Source organism: Hippocampus zosterae, chromosome 4 (assembly GCF_025434085.1).
Source record: "Hippocampus zosterae strain Florida chromosome 4, ASM2543408v3, whole genome shotgun sequence".
Lineage (NCBI taxonomy): Eukaryota > Metazoa > Chordata > Actinopteri > Syngnathiformes > Syngnathidae > Hippocampus > Hippocampus zosterae.
This window is the reverse complement of record NC_067454.1, coordinates 25,059,996-25,077,395: the sequence shown is the minus strand read 5'-3', so window position 1 is coordinate 25,077,395 and position 17,400 is coordinate 25,059,996. Positions and strand designations below refer to the sequence as shown.

General features: G+C 41.1%; 1 protein-coding gene across 4 annotated transcripts in view; it reads left to right on the top strand.

Moving 5' to 3' along the window:
• Positions 1–2,575: 2,575 nt before the first annotated feature.
• Positions 2,576–17,400, top strand: part of pacsin3 (protein kinase C and casein kinase substrate in neurons 3) — a 29,952-nt gene continuing 15,127 nt past the window's right edge. Inside the window, exons 1-4 of one of the 4 annotated variants that reach the window (XM_052063973.1) lie at positions 2,577–2,964; positions 8,371–8,448; positions 15,589–15,689; positions 16,190–16,346. In XM_052063973.1, coding sequence (XP_051919933.1) covers positions 15,636–15,689; positions 16,190–16,346 — 211 coding nt within the window. In that variant the 5' untranslated portion in view covers positions 2,577–2,964; positions 8,371–8,448; positions 15,589–15,635. Of the gene's footprint in view, positions 2,965–8,370; positions 8,454–15,588; positions 15,690–16,189; positions 16,347–17,400 lie in introns of all 4 variants that reach the window. The other 3 variants (XM_052063971.1, XM_052063974.1, XM_052063970.1) reach the window with 3 other exon arrangements.

Sequence of the window (17,400 nt, the reverse complement as noted above, 5' to 3'; positions counted from 1 at the left end):
CACACTGTGTTGATACTGTACCGATACTGTATCGCTGACCACTGCAACCTGCTGGACCTTAAAAATCCCTGCAGCCAACCCACTTGACAGACTGAACAAACTGATTTGATGATGACGTGTATACAATGCACTACCTCACTCTACCCAATGACTGGTACTGAATGAGTTAAAAGCTCAGTGTAGCCACAAGCACCATTGTTTATGTTGTTGTTTATGCTGTTTATATTGTCTATACTGTTCAGATTACATGTCTTCTTTTATATAGTGTAGCTGCTATCCTTTCTTAGCTGCGTGTGTTTAATGCACAGCATGTTTACCTGCATGTATGCACTGAGGATTGAGAGGAAGAAATTTCATCTATGCTGCATGTCATACATTAAGCATATTTGACAATAAAGATGACATTGACCCTTGACAATATCATTCACATTCATGCATTCATATTTTATCATTCAATGTGTTTCAATAATGTGAAATTCATGTGAATGAGGATGCTTGTGGGGTTTGTCTTCACAATTTTTGATTTAGAAAAATAAGATGCTCCAGTGTTTTAAATGTCAGTCTGTTGCATTTAATGCATGCTATTTCCTCTGTTGTGGAGAAGACACACACACAATGGAATAAGACATGTCAAAAATCCGAGAGGCACTTGGTGAGACAAGGAGATTTTAATGAATACCTTATTCTCCAAAAGGAGATCAAAATGGCTCTACGCGGCGGACAATTTGTATTTGTCCGGAAGCTGCTCCATAATATGCACGTACTGTAGCAACGTCACTCGAGTGAAGCGCGTCTCAGCACTCAGCAGTCGATAGTCTGCTGCTCTCAGCTGTGCGCGCGAGCATTTACTTGCGGCGCCGACCCAACCCACGCCACATATTAAGCTTTGAACTACGACAACAGCTAAGCTAGCCTAGCCGATGTAACGATGGTCAGCAGACAATGTTTACGTTTTATGTGACTTTTAATAGCAACGTGGCAGTCATCAAACATGCGGTGTGCTCACTCGCAGTCACTTTCTGGAACTCCCCCTTAGAGGCGGGACCTCTCCATCAACTGGAGTATGACGTACAGTACAAACGTTCATAAAACACTTCATATAATAATAGCCTATTATATGACAGCCGGCATGACGCTAGAAGTCAGACGGACACATTTTTTTCTGATAATCAGTGTGTTTTCCGTATTGCCCAAACAAATATTTTTATTCGAGCGAGGTCTAGCTTGTTCCGGCAATCGGCACTGTGCGGGCTTTTTCTGCGTCAACGCCCCCTGCACTGAGTCGACGCCCCCTGGACTAAGTGCCGCAGCTTGGACTGTGCCAAGCAGCAGATGCAGTGTAAACTGCACCGGTGCAGTTCACGTGTCAATTAGCAGCCTGTACTGTGTCAACGCAGCCGATGCAGTTCATGTGTCAATCACGTGACGTAATGAAGCGGCACATGCACCGACACGTGGTTTGCTCTGTGAGCCCGGCGCATGCATCAACGCATCGGTGTCGCTGGACCCATCACTAGTACACACTATACAGACAAAACAAAACTAGCCGCTCAAACACGACGAGGCTCCCAGGAGCAGGGAAACAACAACCGTATGCACGTCGGATATGGGTTTGGGCACGCGTCTGACTCTAACCGCGTAACTGACCGTTTAAACGTCCAATCAGAGGTCAGAGCGCCGAAACAACAGCCCACCTTTTTAACAATGACCAAAACATTGGTTTTCTCACGAAACTTTTTTTTTTTTGCGTGAAAAATTAAATAAAGGTTTGTTGGCCTGACCTTGACAGAAATGCGTGAGTCTTATGCCCGTTAACAGTTAGAAATGTGACTGCAGGACCATACAGTATTACAATCAGGTGACTGAAGACTAAGAGAAATTTCTGCCACGTTCTAACACATGTTGACCTGACTATGAAAAAAATGAATGAACGCGAATGAATGTCAGGTCAGGACACGACGTTGAGCGCCACTGCTGTCCAAAATCTTTGTGTCGGGCGTCTGGAGAGTTCCGGACCCTCCAAACGTGGACTCAGGGTTTTCAAACTTTTTCGTACAACTGCATATTTTTGTAGTCATCCAACAAAAGCTTGTCAGCATTGTGTATGCCTCAATGTTGACCTACATAAGACTTAATGAATTTGAAACGGTGATAGATCGTTAAATACCTATCAAACGGAATGTGTCACGCTACAATGACCTGCATTTTTGCTGTGCAACATTTTCTGTAGTTGCACCTTGAAACCAACAGGTGGCTGTAAAGCTACGTAAAATGCATAGACAGGTAAAAGTCAACTCCTAAGTATACAGTAGTCGCATGCAAATAAACATTCACTCATTCAGCACCAGCCATTTTCAGACCACTTTTTTCACCCCAATTCTGAAAAACCTGGCATTGAAACTGTAGAGTCTGAGAGATAAATGTCTTGTGGAGTGAACGAGGTAAGACTAAGTACAGTGATAAGTGATGGGGCATTCAGAGCGAAGTTGCTGTTTTCCTGACGGCCTTCGAAGGCAGCATGGCGGCGCTGCAGAGACAGTGAAGGGTTAAAGTGTAATAGGATGAATGGATATTGTGCGGTGCAGCATCTGATTATAGACACCAGTCAGGATCGTGGAAGGAGGACACGTCGCTTTCTAGTAAAACCCATTCTATAAACCTTTAGAGGTAGGCGCACATGTTTTGGTGAAACAGTATTGTGTGTTTCAACCGAAGAGAATACACCGAGCTTACGAACTTATTCGGCTCGGGCAGAGGTAACCATGGCCGAAGGTGGACGACGTCCTGTCATCGTGGAGTAAAACTTCAGATCAGTTCATGTCACACTTCATGAAGGTTTTACAAGTGAAGAAAACACAAGAACCGAACATCGGACTGCTGAAGCGTCGCCTTGGGAGGGAAGCGACCGATCGACCCCAGGTGGATTTTCCTCTTGGTTTGTTCCTCCAGCTCGGAGAGAAACAGGTAAGCGTCTTCACCTGTTGACTAAGCGCAGAGGGGACAACGTAATACTTGTCCTTCCGTCTTGGAGCACAACAAACAAAACGTGTTTTCCGAAGCGACGAAAACGGTCCCTCTGAATCAAATGCTGACATATGGCGCACGGTGACTCGTGTTCGACGAAGACTCCTGTGATCTTGTCATTTGGTCACTGGTCTTTTTTCTCTTTGACACTGTAACCACCATTGTAACATATTAAGCCGACGTACGATGCATATAATTTGTTATGCGCTGTTATTTGCCAATTTATTATATACATATAAATATAATTTAAAAACTAATCGAGCATCATATAAGACAACATGCACGATAATCACGCAGGTAGCATATTTAATCGAGCACGAGTTTCCCTTGGCACTTCAACATAGAATTTGCTGCGGGCAGTGTGACATTTTCATATTTTGTATTTTTTCCCGACCAACCAATTGGAACTGTACAAGTGGAACTTCACTCCAGGTATCGCTTAGCGGTTCTTTTGTTTTTCATTTGTTGCTGCTTCTGTATAACTGAGAAAAGTAACCCTTCAATCACTTGATCTTTATTGTAAGAACGTTATCGTCACAAGCACGATGGCCATCAACAACGTTTTGTCGTGTTAGGTAAACTATATTTTCTGATGCAGGATTACAGGGCTGTGTTGATTTATTTTCAAATGTATCTCCAATTCTTACTAGAAGATTACAAAGGACGTGGCGATGGGATGTCAATGACATGCAGCGGTAGTCACTGTAACTGCTGGTTAAGCGAGTGTGGCACAAAGAAAACCTCAATTCTGTGTGTGTGTGTGTGTGTGTGTGTGTGTGAGTGAGCGCGCGCGCGTGTGTTTATTAACTACATGACCTCTAAAACTCTGCTCAGGAAAACATTCAGTCAATGTCATAAATTTGGAGTACCCAAAACATGAACGAGATAGACTGTGATATCAGGAAGAGAGAACGCAACGATTGCCAGTCATGTCAGACAAGTGTGCAAAAGCAAGGACACCAGCACTTGTTAAATATCTGCTACCAACAGATTTCATCAGCTTGGCCTTTTTTGACCAGTGGTCTGTAGTCTGATTGGAATCTATGTGGGGGAGATTGGGAAGCCCTGGTATAAAAGCTGGATCTGTACGGGGGTGGGGCCCAGGGGGGGGGGGGGGGGGGGGGATTGAATCCTCCCCCAGCTTCAAAGCCCGTGGAATTCTGTGGAACACTAAAACATGTCAATGCTTGATATTAATTCCCTCACGTCAAGCATGTCTTATCTTTGAGTCTCTTCCCAAAGAAGTCACACTTTCACAGCACATAAAAAGAAACAAACAAAAAAAGCAAGACGTGTTTGTGCTAAGCGTTTTCTTGGGTGAACAGCAGTACAATCAGATTCTGGGTTAATCTTTGGCAGTGTTGCATGTGACATGTAGCGGATTATGCCAAGCCACCCTCAGCCAGCGTCCCTCTGAATGTAGATGGCGCAGAGGCGGTCCTGGCCCAATCACGGTTGTGGTGATGGAATGAAATGTGCTGGGAGAACAGGATTGAGCTATCCCATTCTCGTCGACTCTGCTGCATTTGCCACAATCTGTTGGCCCTTGTTTAATTTCTATCCTCAGTTGTAATACTGAACTGTCACATGCCCCCCCCCCCCCACCCCTTCCGCCAGAGGGGCACAGGGCCTCAGGCTGATGTCAGAGCAAACAACTATATTATTCAGTACTGTACTGTAATATTAACATTTTCTCGGTTAAAATTAATTAAAACTTCCAATCTATCAAACATGATTTGGCACAAAACTCTCAAATAATGTTGTGGCTTAATTGTGTGCCTGTTTGAAAGTGCTCTATAAATATAGTTGAGTTGACTTGGCGATATGTGATCGCTCCCTAATTCGCATTGTATAAATTCTACGTACTATTTTTTATGTACGTATTATTAAGGCCTCGCCTTCTTAATAGTCTTCTTCACATTACCTCAATGTTTTTTTTAACTGGATATAGGTCAGGGCTCAGACTGGGGCAATAATTTGAAAACATTTATCTTTTGAGACAATTCCTATGTGGAGTTTGATGTTGCTCAGTAAAGTACAGTACAAAGAGCCTACGACCAATCAAGGATTTTTTGAGGCTGATGCTGATTTTTGGCAGGAAAAAAACAGACAGATTAATTTAAATGATATAAATTGCATCAAGTAAAATAAAAATGTCACCCAATTTGCTTTAATGGAGATCAATTACCTGTACGTGTGGATTTTTGCTCTTCGTGCTCTAGCCTGGTCCCCATTCCCTCCAATAGCAGGGTCAACTGTAACCATATCTCATGATTTAACACAAAGCCTTTTTGGGGGGTGTCCTGACAATGAGCCAAGTTGTGGTGGCCCTGCCAGAACCAGCACTGGCTCTCATTTAAAACAATACTTACCAAAATCAATATTTTTGTTATTCATTTCATTTAGTATCATAAAATGATGTATTCCTATTGATATGCTGTTTGAAGTTGTATTCTTACCTCTGTGTCCAGGCTTTATGGACACACACGTAGAGCATACCATTAATTTTATTTCAAAATTGTAGTAAATAAAATGAAACAATTGTCAGCAGCCTGCCATTAGCTGTCAGTCAGTTCAGGGTGTCCCCCACCTACTGCCCCAAAACAGCTGGGAGAGGCTCCAGGACGCCTCCGGCCCTTGTGACGATAAGCGGATTACAAAATGGATGGATGGATATCAGCAAACATCAGCAAAAGTTCCAATCAAACTATGCTATGGTAAAACTTTTTTCAAGGCAAGTGCAAAGAATTAAATTGAATACAACGGTGATTCAAAGAATATCGACCAATATAGAGTAATCAGAGTTATCAAGTTTCTCACCATTTAATTCAACTGTGGCATGTGTGACATATACGACAAGACGGAAGAAAATCCACAAAGAAAATGTGGAATGAGTACTGTAACATTGCACGCTGACTGGTGACTTGTAAATAAAGTGAATATGTAAAGAAATGTAACCATGGTTTGGTAGATATTCCATTTAATGTATTTAGTTGAGAATTTCTCCATTGTGAGACAAATAAAAGTTTTCTTATTCTTAGCTGGAGAGTGAACGTCACCTGGCGCTGTGCAAATATACGCACAGTTCGCTCGTGGCAATCCTTACAAAAGAAGGTGTGACAACATTATCAGCAGGGCTGATGTTCAGCACAGCAGTTGAGCTCTTAACCTTCAACCGGGACGGTAGATATTTGGCTTCGAACCTGCGACAGGACCAGGTTGGATAAGTCACATAAGACGCATTAGGTTGGTTTATCAAAAGTTGGAATCTTTCACATATTGTATCCAATGATAAGCTGTTTGTGTTGCAAGGAAATCGGGTCCAATAACAACACCTCACTGAGAAGGGGGTAAAAAATACTGTATCCCCATTTACTGTGTTAGCATGTGGGAAAAATGTACCAGTACATGCCAAATAAATACATTATTTGGCCTATAGACTTTATGTTGGGAAAAGATTTGGTCCTATTTTTTTGGGAGGGGGGGGGGGGGGGGATAATTCCAAATCATTGCCAAAAGTCAAAACACACGCTGCTTGTGATTATACACCTGACGTGACCAGTGGGCGGTTTTGCGTGCGTGCGATGATTCGAGAACTGATTCGTCTTACTGTTTATTGTATATGTTAAATCGCTCCATGTACAGCACTTTGTATGCAGCGATGGCTGTTTGAAAGTGCTCTATAAATACTGTTGACTTGACTTGACTTGACTTGAGAAATGAACATTTTTTTTTGAAACACTTGTTTGAAGTGGTACAATGCCTCACGAGGCTTGATTTCACCATCACTAACACAAGGTTATGGCATAGACTTAGGTGTAACAAATAATGAGCCCAGTGTTACTTTGTTACTTTTGTACAACTGCTGTACAAAAAGATAAAAACAATTGTCAAACATCAACCACTTGGCCTGTTATTTTTGCCAATGTTTAAAGGGTTATAATCAGGCAATTAATGGGTCGGGCCCTTGCTATACCACCTGATCCAAATCAAAAGGTATGAAAAATACAAGCGTTTCAAGACACATCATACTTGTGACCAGATTTAATTTTCTCCCCTCGTTGCTGACAGACTTGACTGTGGGCCGCACTGCATTCCTTGGATGCTCTTTTACAATGGCAGTCATGAATAATTTTACGCTTTTGTGTGCGTACATGTTTTGCTTTGGTCAAAGCTCTACTCTGGACCAAAGTTGCAGTGACTTGTAAGTAATTGATATTTATTGAGACCTGAGGCAGTGTGCGTCGCCGCCTATACAATATTATTAATGCTGCACATTCATGACTCTTGACATGTAACCGCTTTGTTTGTAAAGCACAAATTTTGTTTTGCTAACCCACATTTTAGTTGGCTTTCATTGCATTCACTCCCATGATTCTGACAATCCAGACACATAGTGTTTATTTTTCGTGTGGAAAGAACATTAATCTTTCAAGGTCACATATCTTAAAAAAAAAAAAAAAGGAAGAATGAGAAAAGTCCCTCACATTCACTTAAAGCATTGTTGAATGAATTGAATGCCAGTTCATTGATTGGTATTATTCCTCGTGATTGTCCATATAACTTTTTTCAAACCGATACCAGTACGAATGTTGACTCTTGAGTACTACACTGATACCACTAGTATTTTTAATACATAGAATTTCAACGAACATATTGACACATACTGTAATTGTGAACAAAATATTTTCTTTGCGCACATGATTCACGGATGTGTTAGCTTCACTGTAACACCAACTACTGGCAAGTAGTTATTATTCGTTGTCAAAAAATGTTTTCGTCTTAAATATCAGTGGGTGGTATCGGCATCTTTAATAAACACTCAATACCTTGAAATAAAGCCGGTAGCCGGTATTGGTACTCGCCCATTTCTAATGATTTCAATACATTTAAAAATAAAAATAAAGACACGAGGCACTGTCCACACGAGTTTAGTTTCTGAATAAACAACTGAATGTTGAGGGCAAAATGATGTAAAAAGACATTGTTTCAATGTGTCTTTACATAATTGAATTGCAATGAGAGTTTGCAGGACATTACACTTCCACAATGCCTGTTGTGGTCGGTCCTCTTGCCTCCATTCACAAGGCCTTGCCAGGTTATTTTAGCAACGTGAGTCGATGGCTTTGACCTCCCTTGCTCTTTCATTAGACTTGGCCAACAGGCTGTACGTGTGGCATTTCACTGCGTTTCCCCAAATGTGCCAACTTCTAACCTCCTAGCTATATAATGGGCAGCAGCAGTGGGCGTAACGCGTGTCTTTCTGCAGGAGCATCATTAACTACATGCTGCCAGTCTGCTTTTAAACAACCTTCCTTTCTGCTGTCTCATCTTTTGCCTGTGCAGGCTTTCCTTTCTCTTCTGTCTCCCAGGCCTGAGGAGACATCCTTTGGGACATCTGTCCGTTTCTGTTTTTCATCTCTGGTAAGGTAAGTTCTGTCGGTTCACTGACCTCGAGCATGGCACTCCAATTTCTTTTTCAGTTCTGTCCTGTAAAATCAGGCACGCTTTGTGACCTGCTTTGCTTTTAGCATCTTTTCATTTTGGAGATGGCAAATATTTTGTATAGAACGATGGCAGGCATGATGAACTGTGGCATTATAAACCAGTTTTTCAAATGCTGCCAAATGTTGTCCAGTCAGATCAAACGAAGGGCAGCTGTTGATACCACGTTAATGTGTGTGTGTGTGTGTGTGTGTGTGTGTGTGTGTGTGTGTGTGTGTGTGTGTGTGTTTGTTTGAGTTACCTGTCCCTTTCTGTGCTGCCTCTCTTCATTCAACTGACCTTTGTACCAGAAGCCTCCTCCTTTAAACTAAACTAGATTGTAGCTGGCCACATCGTTAGCTGGTTAGCTTTACTTAGCACTCAACTCCTTTCATCATTTAACAGCGCAAACTGGTAGACATTTCTCACACAGTTAATCTCCTTGTAGCATCCTAGGTTTTTTTTCAATTTATTTTCATTGAATGAAGAAAATGGTCATAGTTACTGTCAAGTTTTGGAGCCAGACCATAATTTTGACTCGACTTGCTGTCCAAAACTAACCTTGGCTTGCAGTCAGTAAGATCACACAGACGGTTGACTTAAATACCTCTCATTTTTCAAAATACAGTTTAAAAATATTTTTGGGAGCTTGTACAACAAGTTAAAAGTCGTGTCATGTCAGTGAAGAATCCACTTGTGTCCCCATGAAATGGTTGACGTTTAACATACATGTAAAATAAGCATAAACTAAGGGATTTAAACAACATAAAACCAAAATGTATATTTTTCTGAACCCATCTTAAAAGAGATGTTTTCTCAGATTTCCGAGAGACATTTTTAAACACTTTCCTATCTTAGATAATTTCATTCGGGAAAAACGACACTGGCCCCACTGGTGAACAGAACTTGGTCTTGGGCTGTGATACATGGAGACATGTGGGCAGTGTTGAAGCAGCGGAAGCAAAAAAATAAAAAATAAAATAAAAAGATTCCAACTGCTTCTGTTTATAGAATTTTGGAAGCTTCCAGTCCTTAATGGGCACCTTAGAAACCATCCATAATGTTGCTGGAATGTAGAAAGCAAGCTTACAAACTATGCTAGTGGAGCTGCGCTTGTGGTATGTGTTCAAGTATTTTGTAAAAGAGTACAATAATCAGATTAATGGCAGCGAGGTTACCAGTGGGGGCTTATGAGGTCTGGACTGGCCTCCATTCGTCACTCCCTCCCTCCCTCCCTCCTCCTGACCCACTTTGGTGTAAACCAACAGTCAGAGTACTTGCCCTTTTTTAGCAGCAGCAAATCTGGATTGTGTTTTGAATTGTATCTTTGATATATTGCTGTCAATTCTGAGCAACAGTGTTGGTATTAGAAAAACCACGAATAGTGATACAAACTTGATTAATCTTAGAAATAGACAAAAGCTGGCATAGATGTGTCTGTTAAGATGCAGGGCTTATATATTTGATTGTATTCCCTTCAATGTCAGTGTCAGTCAGTATACAGGCAATTGTTTGCACACCATGCTACACAAAATATTTCGGTTTAGTTTATGATTAGGCAGATCCAAAACTTGAATTATAGTTTATCTGGGCATACTCTACTGGCCGCTGCATGCTAGGCAGTGTTGTTTCATTAATTTGATCCTAGCTTACAGTATATTTGATGGTTTAGGGCCAGAATGGATTTTCTATGTCTGTCTCCATTTTAACTAAAGCCCGTTTACAGCTGAAGAACAGCAAACTTCACTGCTGGTATTGTGCACTTCCTTTACAGTGTTGTCTTTGTGCCATTTGCCATCGTGAAGGAAATCTTAAATGAAAGTTCCAAATTTTGTAATACGCTCATAAAACAAAAGTTGACTTTTTTTTTTTTAAACCACAATTCCAAGAGGTAGATTGACACAAAACGAATCCTGGTCATCACTCGAGGGATTAGATCTTTACACATTTATTTCTTTTTTAAATAAATTGTAGTTTTTTTTCCGTCAGGAAAGCCTGATCTGTTACCAGGGTCAAATTGATTTTGTATATGCACATTCATGGGTGGGACAGGAGCTGGAAGGTCTTTTCATAGGTCTCCCGTTTCCAATTAGAGGCAAGCAGGAAAGTACAGAGGCACAGACAGCTGAACCGCCAGAGACAAGTGGGCGTCGGCCTCTGGTGTGGTCATGCTCGACTCATGCACATGCACGTCTGCTGTGGAGCGTGCATTAAACTCATCTGTGCTTCAGGGTAAATCCTGAAACTAAAGTGGCTTGAAGATAAGATAAGACAAGAAAACCTTTGGAGAAATGGAGAAATTTACAATTCACAGCAACAAAGTTATGAAAGGAAGAAGTAGAACAACAAATTATAGGAGCTGCTGGAAAGGCAGCCACTCTCGCGGCGCCATTTTGAAGTCAAAATAACAAAAATAACACAACACAACACATAGGACACAGACAGTCGTGCAATCTTCACAAATTTTCTGCATACACGTTGTTCAGTTATTGTTCAGCACTTATAGATGAAAGACTGAGAGGATCAAAGTGTCCTTTCACCAGTGGATCAGAGACGTCATGCTGAAAATTTGCACACGTCTGCTACAAGCTAAGTTTTGAAAGCAAACACGAAGCTGTAGCGTCCATTGACGAAACGATATTAGTTCACTTCTGTCCCACGTAATCCGCTTCAAACTCCAAGCCACGACTCCCAGTTCCAAATCCGCATCGGCGCTCCGCGCTAACGCTCCTATCTTCTCATCGTCGGCTCCTCAAGACTTGCATCCATCCAGCCGCAGACCGTTCAACAGCACCGATCTCTCCGCTGAACAAAGCGGGGCTGTGAAAAATGCTGCCCATTACAGGCGCAAGACACAAGCGCCCCGGGACTGTCCAGCAACGACAGTCAAATGGCGCCGACATTCCTCCCAGTCAAAAATGGTGCTCGTACACCCATGCTGCCAAGAAGGCGCAACCACTAAGCACAGATTCTCCTCCTTGATGAGTGTTGTGGCCAAAAAATGGTGAAAAAAGTCCACATCAGGTCCACACGACGTAACAACAAACACAAAGTGACAAAACAAACACAAAAACAACAAAAAAAAGCAAGGCTCATGAGAGCACTACTCAGGAGCCATCTTGACTTCAAAGATGATAGAGTAGAAAGTAAACGAACCTCATAGTTGTACTTATCTCTTGACTGGCTTCAGCCTGACAGTTTGACATTTGTTGTGGGCATTACACTACATTTAAGACGTACCTGCTCGGTTTTTGATAAACGCATTCAATTGGGTAACTTACATGTTAGCACCCCTTCAGCAGGTGCTCTTGAACCTATTTTCAGAAAACCACACCATGGCATTCAGATATGCTACAGTATGTGAACCTCTGTCACTGCTGTTGCAACCGTCCGTACCCACGGCAACTAAATATTGACACACAAACCCTCAACGTTGTGTGGACACACATTGTGTTTTGTCCTGTCAGATGCACGAGCAGCAATTAGCAACCCTCAGTAAAGTTAGGTTTCTCCTGAACCCACATGTTCTAGCATGCTGCTGGCAAATTCCTGTGCTGTTCGCATGCCTTACATTCCACTGCGAGACAGAGACGCGCGGTATCCCCTCGTCACCTTTCAGTTCCTGTGTAAATTAGCAGTCCAAACAGGATTAGCTTGTGTCTTGAGACGTGTGGCGTGCCTCTTCTCATCTTTGGAACATTACGCATGACACCTATAAAGCATACAAGGCGGTTTACAGTTTCGCTATATTGTACCTAAAAATGGATCTGTTGCTAGGTCGAGCTTGATTGCCTCTTTTTGACATTAGGGCAATACAAGTAAGCCACCTGAAGTATTTGGCAGAAGCCCTGTGAAAGTATTCATTTTATATTAATTCCAGTAGTGTAAATATGCTTGAAAAAGTCAATTTCACATTTTATACCTGCAGTCTCTTTAAATGTGTTCTCTATTACTGTAGTCATGCAATATCTAACAACTGCATTTTCATGTCGGTTTGGATGAGGAAAAGGAATCTACTTGATTAGAACTAGAGAGACATTGGTATGTTGGTTAGTTTGTTCTAATTTCATACAAAAACGTCAGCAGCATCGGTTATGAAGTGAAATGAACATTTAAAGATGGAAAATAATTCCCTTAAATTTGCACAGTTTCAAATTGATCTCTTATTGGCTCTCAGATTTTTCAAAAAGGCCGATGATCAAAATGTCAAATATCTGCGCCAATCTTAGTGGACTGTATTTTATAATTTGCTGTTTGTTGATTATGCTTTATGTTTCTGTTCTTTGATGTATTATTTTGGACTAAATTGTGACAAAAAAGAACCAAGAGAAAAATGGTATATCTAAAAGTCTATCTACGGTATTTTTCTTCTGTCTCAATATGTCATCCTTAACATCCATTTGGACTACATGCATGACTAGCGTGATTTATGCAAACTGATTATCGTTCTACAGCGCACACGGTTAAATTATACTGTATACTAATAACTACTGCACATCAACCGTAATGCCGTTCATCCACAAAGCCCAAGCTAGATAATAGAGTCGAGAATGGTGGGGCCTTGACCAATGGTTGTTTTCATCTCACTTTGTTGTGTCTGCGGTAGGAAGTTGTCTAGCCTTGAAAGACTCTTCTCCTCAATGGCCAAATAGAAGGATGTAGATATACAGAGAAGTTGGGTCACGGTGAATTCTGGGCAGAGTTCATCAGATTTCCGCCAGTGCTTCGAATCTGAAAAATATTTCGGAAGAGTAAACTGACAACTTGCTTTGCAAGAATGTCATTGTTTATTTTTTAACCCCGATTCTCACATAGAGGTTCCTATGCCCAGTTTGTGTTAAGGTTTGACTGAGGGAAATTACTTTTGTTGCTACCAGTAAAAAATTGTGGGGCTCATCCCTCCCATTACGCTGGTCAACAAAAATATTTAATCTGAGATGGCTCTGTGTGTTTCTCAATATATTTTTGATGCTGATTTTAAAAATATCTATCGCATATTGTTTTTTTAAATGTTTCTATTTCTATTTTTAAAAATTTGACCTGTAAAAGCATGCACAATGCAGTAAACATTCGTTTATAGTGGTTCTTATGTTCCAAAAAGAACATGTGATAGGCGAAATCCATGAAGAAGTCAGCTTTATTTTTTATTATTATACAGTATTGTATTATAGAATTAGAAAATATCTATATAAACTAGAGCTGTCAAACGATTAAAATATTTAATCTAATTAAAAATGCAACTGTCATAATTAACTCAAATGAACTAAAAAATTAATCGTGATAACTCACACATTTATCGTTTCTGAATTTCCTTTTACATTTTTTGTCGTATTTTTTCCCCATTTTAATGCTCTCATCAACATGGAATCATGAATCCGTTTTCTATGTGCCAAATGCAAATATTTACTGAAATAACAATTTCGATTTTCAATTTTACATGAACATTTTTCACTTGGTGCAGGTATTCACACATAATCTCTCAAACAATATTACTGTCCATCAATAACGGTGAAAAAAATATTTTGTCACACAACAGCTGCTTTAACAGCTTTTTGTATGGAATCAAAACAGAGCAATATAACATTATAACGTGCACATCTAAGGTAAACTAGTACTCAACCTATAGTAGATTTAAACCATGGTTGCATACTTCGTTTTTCTCAAGTTTACTTTGAACACAGCATTCTGTTTCTGTATGTTTGTTGAAGAATAACGAGATACCGGACACCAGTGTTCATTATGTGCCGCTGTATTCAAAACTGCCGGCCGTACAAACAAGCACACGCACTTCCCCCGTGCTGCAGGGGCAAACCATTCTGAAAGGGGGGGTTCACTCCCTCTAACACAGTCAGGATATGTTGATTGTGTTTGTCCTTCTTGCGCGGAAGTCTCTCTACGGTTTTGTGTCTACCTCATTTCGAATGACTACACTTGGTTCGATGACAACACTGGAGATGTTTTACTTTCGCTAGGTCGCTACCACTGTAGGGCACTGTCACTGTCAGACGAACACAGAGAAGCTCCGCCCGCTCTATTTATATGGACAGGGAACGCTGTAACCTTCCACACAAATAGTTCCAAACAAGTAACAATCGCGTCAGTGGCATACATCGTATATCTGTATGATACACAGAGAGAGAAGAACGGGTAACTTTGGTCTTGTCAGTGAAGCAATCTGGCAACTTTTTAAAAGTAAACTTCCCATTCATAATCTCTTTAAGTATCCGTTTTCGGTGTCTCGCGCTGCCGTGGCTGGAAAAACAGACATGGGCGTGGACTTCTGCAGCGCGCTTGTTCTATTGTTTCTGGTGTATTTATAGAGCAACGTAACATCCGCTTGTGAAGTGTGCCGCGTTAATCTCGCAAGAAAAAATTTAACCCATTAAAATTCATTTAAATTAATGCCAATAAAAACGCGCTAAACTGACAGCTCTAATATAAACATGTTATTACCAATAACTGATATTAAAACCTGATGTGCTACAGAGGGGAAAATGAAGAAAGATTCGGAATTTTAAAAAAATCATCTGTAAAGTTCTTTGCATCACAGATTTTAAAAATTGTAAACATTTGTTGGCCAGTGTTATTCAAGTTTAGTGTCGATTTTGTCTGGATTGGATAAATGAATAATGAATACAAGGCAATCAGCCTGCTAAAAATATCTGTCTTTTATCATGAAGAATATTAGGGTGGCCCGGTGCTCGAGTGCTTAGCTCCTCACAGTGCAGAGGGTTTGATCGACCTCCCTGTGTGGAGTTTGCATGTTCTCCCCGGGCCTGTGTGGGTTTTCTGCGGGTACTCCGGTTTCCTCCCACATTCCAAAAACATGCATGGCAGGCTCATTGAACACTCTAAATTGTCCTGAGGTGTGAGTGTGGATGGTTTTTCGTCTGTGCGTGCCCAGCGATTGACTGACAACCGATTCAGGGTATCCCCCGCCTACTGCCCAAAGACGGCTGGGATAGGCTCCAGCACCCCCCGCGACCCTTGTGAGGATAAGCGGATAGGAAAATTGATGGATGACTTTATCGTCTTGTATTATGTGTTCATCTAAACGATATCTTCATCAATTTCTCACAGTTTGGTCTCCAGTCGCCATCATTCTCTGCTGTAAGGCCGACAGCAAAATGTCTTCCAATGGAGACCTCAGTGACTTCGGGAGCTGCGATAGCTTCTGGGAGGTATGGTAAACTACAAGACACTCACTGTTCAAAAAGAGTTGTTTTTACAACAAAGCCCATGTTCCATTTCCACCAGACCGTAGACCTCAACTCATTGTGGTCCCTGCACAGTTCCCCACTGTGGATGTTTAAATAGATGTGGTCATAGCAAAGGCCAAAATGCACAGTGCCTTTTTAGATCGTACATTGTAGAACTTTTAATTTGGAGCAGTTTTGAAAGGCTCACCATGCCTTCAAATGACAGCATTGCTCTTCTGCTTTAACGTCTGGATATCTACGCAATCTCCTGAGAATATCTGTCGTCGTACACTACCTCAGTGTTGTTCACCACCAAAACGCTGTCGCATCTTCAATGTCTGTTTCTGCATCGCAAGGGAGATGTTCTTGAGGCCGATACATCGGTTAATAATCACGTTGCAAAAATGCTGAGCCAATCAAAAATACATTTGGAGTGTCATTTTATTGTGTCCTGAGTCTGATTTGCTTTTTGTTCCATAAAGCCCGGAAACTACAAGAGGACGGTGAGGCGGGTAGATGACGGCCACCGGCTGTGTAATGAGTTGGTCAGCTGTTTCCAGGAGCGGGCTAAGATCGAGAAGAGCTACGCCGTTCAGCTCAGTGACTGGGCCAAGAGGTGGAGAAGTGTGGTTGAGAAAGGTGAGTAGGATCAAACTGGCTGCATCCACGTGTACCATACAGTGCATATCCCATCAGAAAAAAAAGGCAGCAAAGAACCATCCAAATACATTGTAGGAGCTAAACTCATTCAGTACCAGCCAATTCTAGACCAAGTCTGAAAAGACGTGTTTGGGAGTGAATGAGTTAAAAACATTTGGCATGTGGTTAACAAAATCCTCCTTGTAAAATATCAGAGTCGCTGACAAGCTGTGATGGTACATGTCAATGTTTCCCTTCTTGCACATTATTAGTCAAGGCGGTCCTTTTTAATCTTTTTTAACACGGATGAAGTTTGGCGTGATGAACGGCGCTATAAACTTTTGTACTGCCGCCTGAGGTGCCACGCTCAGATACTGCAACACTGGATCGACTGGTTAGAAATCAGTCGATATTTAGCATTTTATGCAGAATCGCCGATCGACTGCAATGTAATAGAAATAATTTGAACCAAGATCGCAAAAGCCCCGTTTGCCTATGTTCATGCATTTGTTTTTGTTTTTTTTCATTGATGTCAGAGAAGGACATGTTGTAAACATGAAAACATTACATGCTATATTTAATGTTGAGCAGCGTTTCATTTTCAATTATTATTATTATTATGCTTATAAGTGAGAAGAGTTTTTCATGCAAATATTGAACCCCCCCTTGCTGCCCATCTTTAAAACTCACTTTTATTCTTTGGCTTTTGACTCGGCATGAAACTTGATTTTTAGTTTTGACTGTTTTTGTGCTTTCCACTGTTTTCGCTCTTAATTTGTTTGATTGTTTGTCGTTGTATGAATTACCGGTAGTTTTTCTCCATGTACAGCACTTTGTATACAGCGGTGGTTGTTTGAAAGTTTTCTATCAATACTGTTGAGTTGAGTTAACATTTTGAGGTTAAAATGGCATGCGGTGATGGCAGCATGGTCAAAATACATTGTCATGAGAGGAATGTTATCCCAATGACCGTGATATATTCATGGCCTGGAAGTAGTTTTCATATAAATTTACTGTTATTATGACTTTACTACCCCAGTGGGGTATGTTAGTG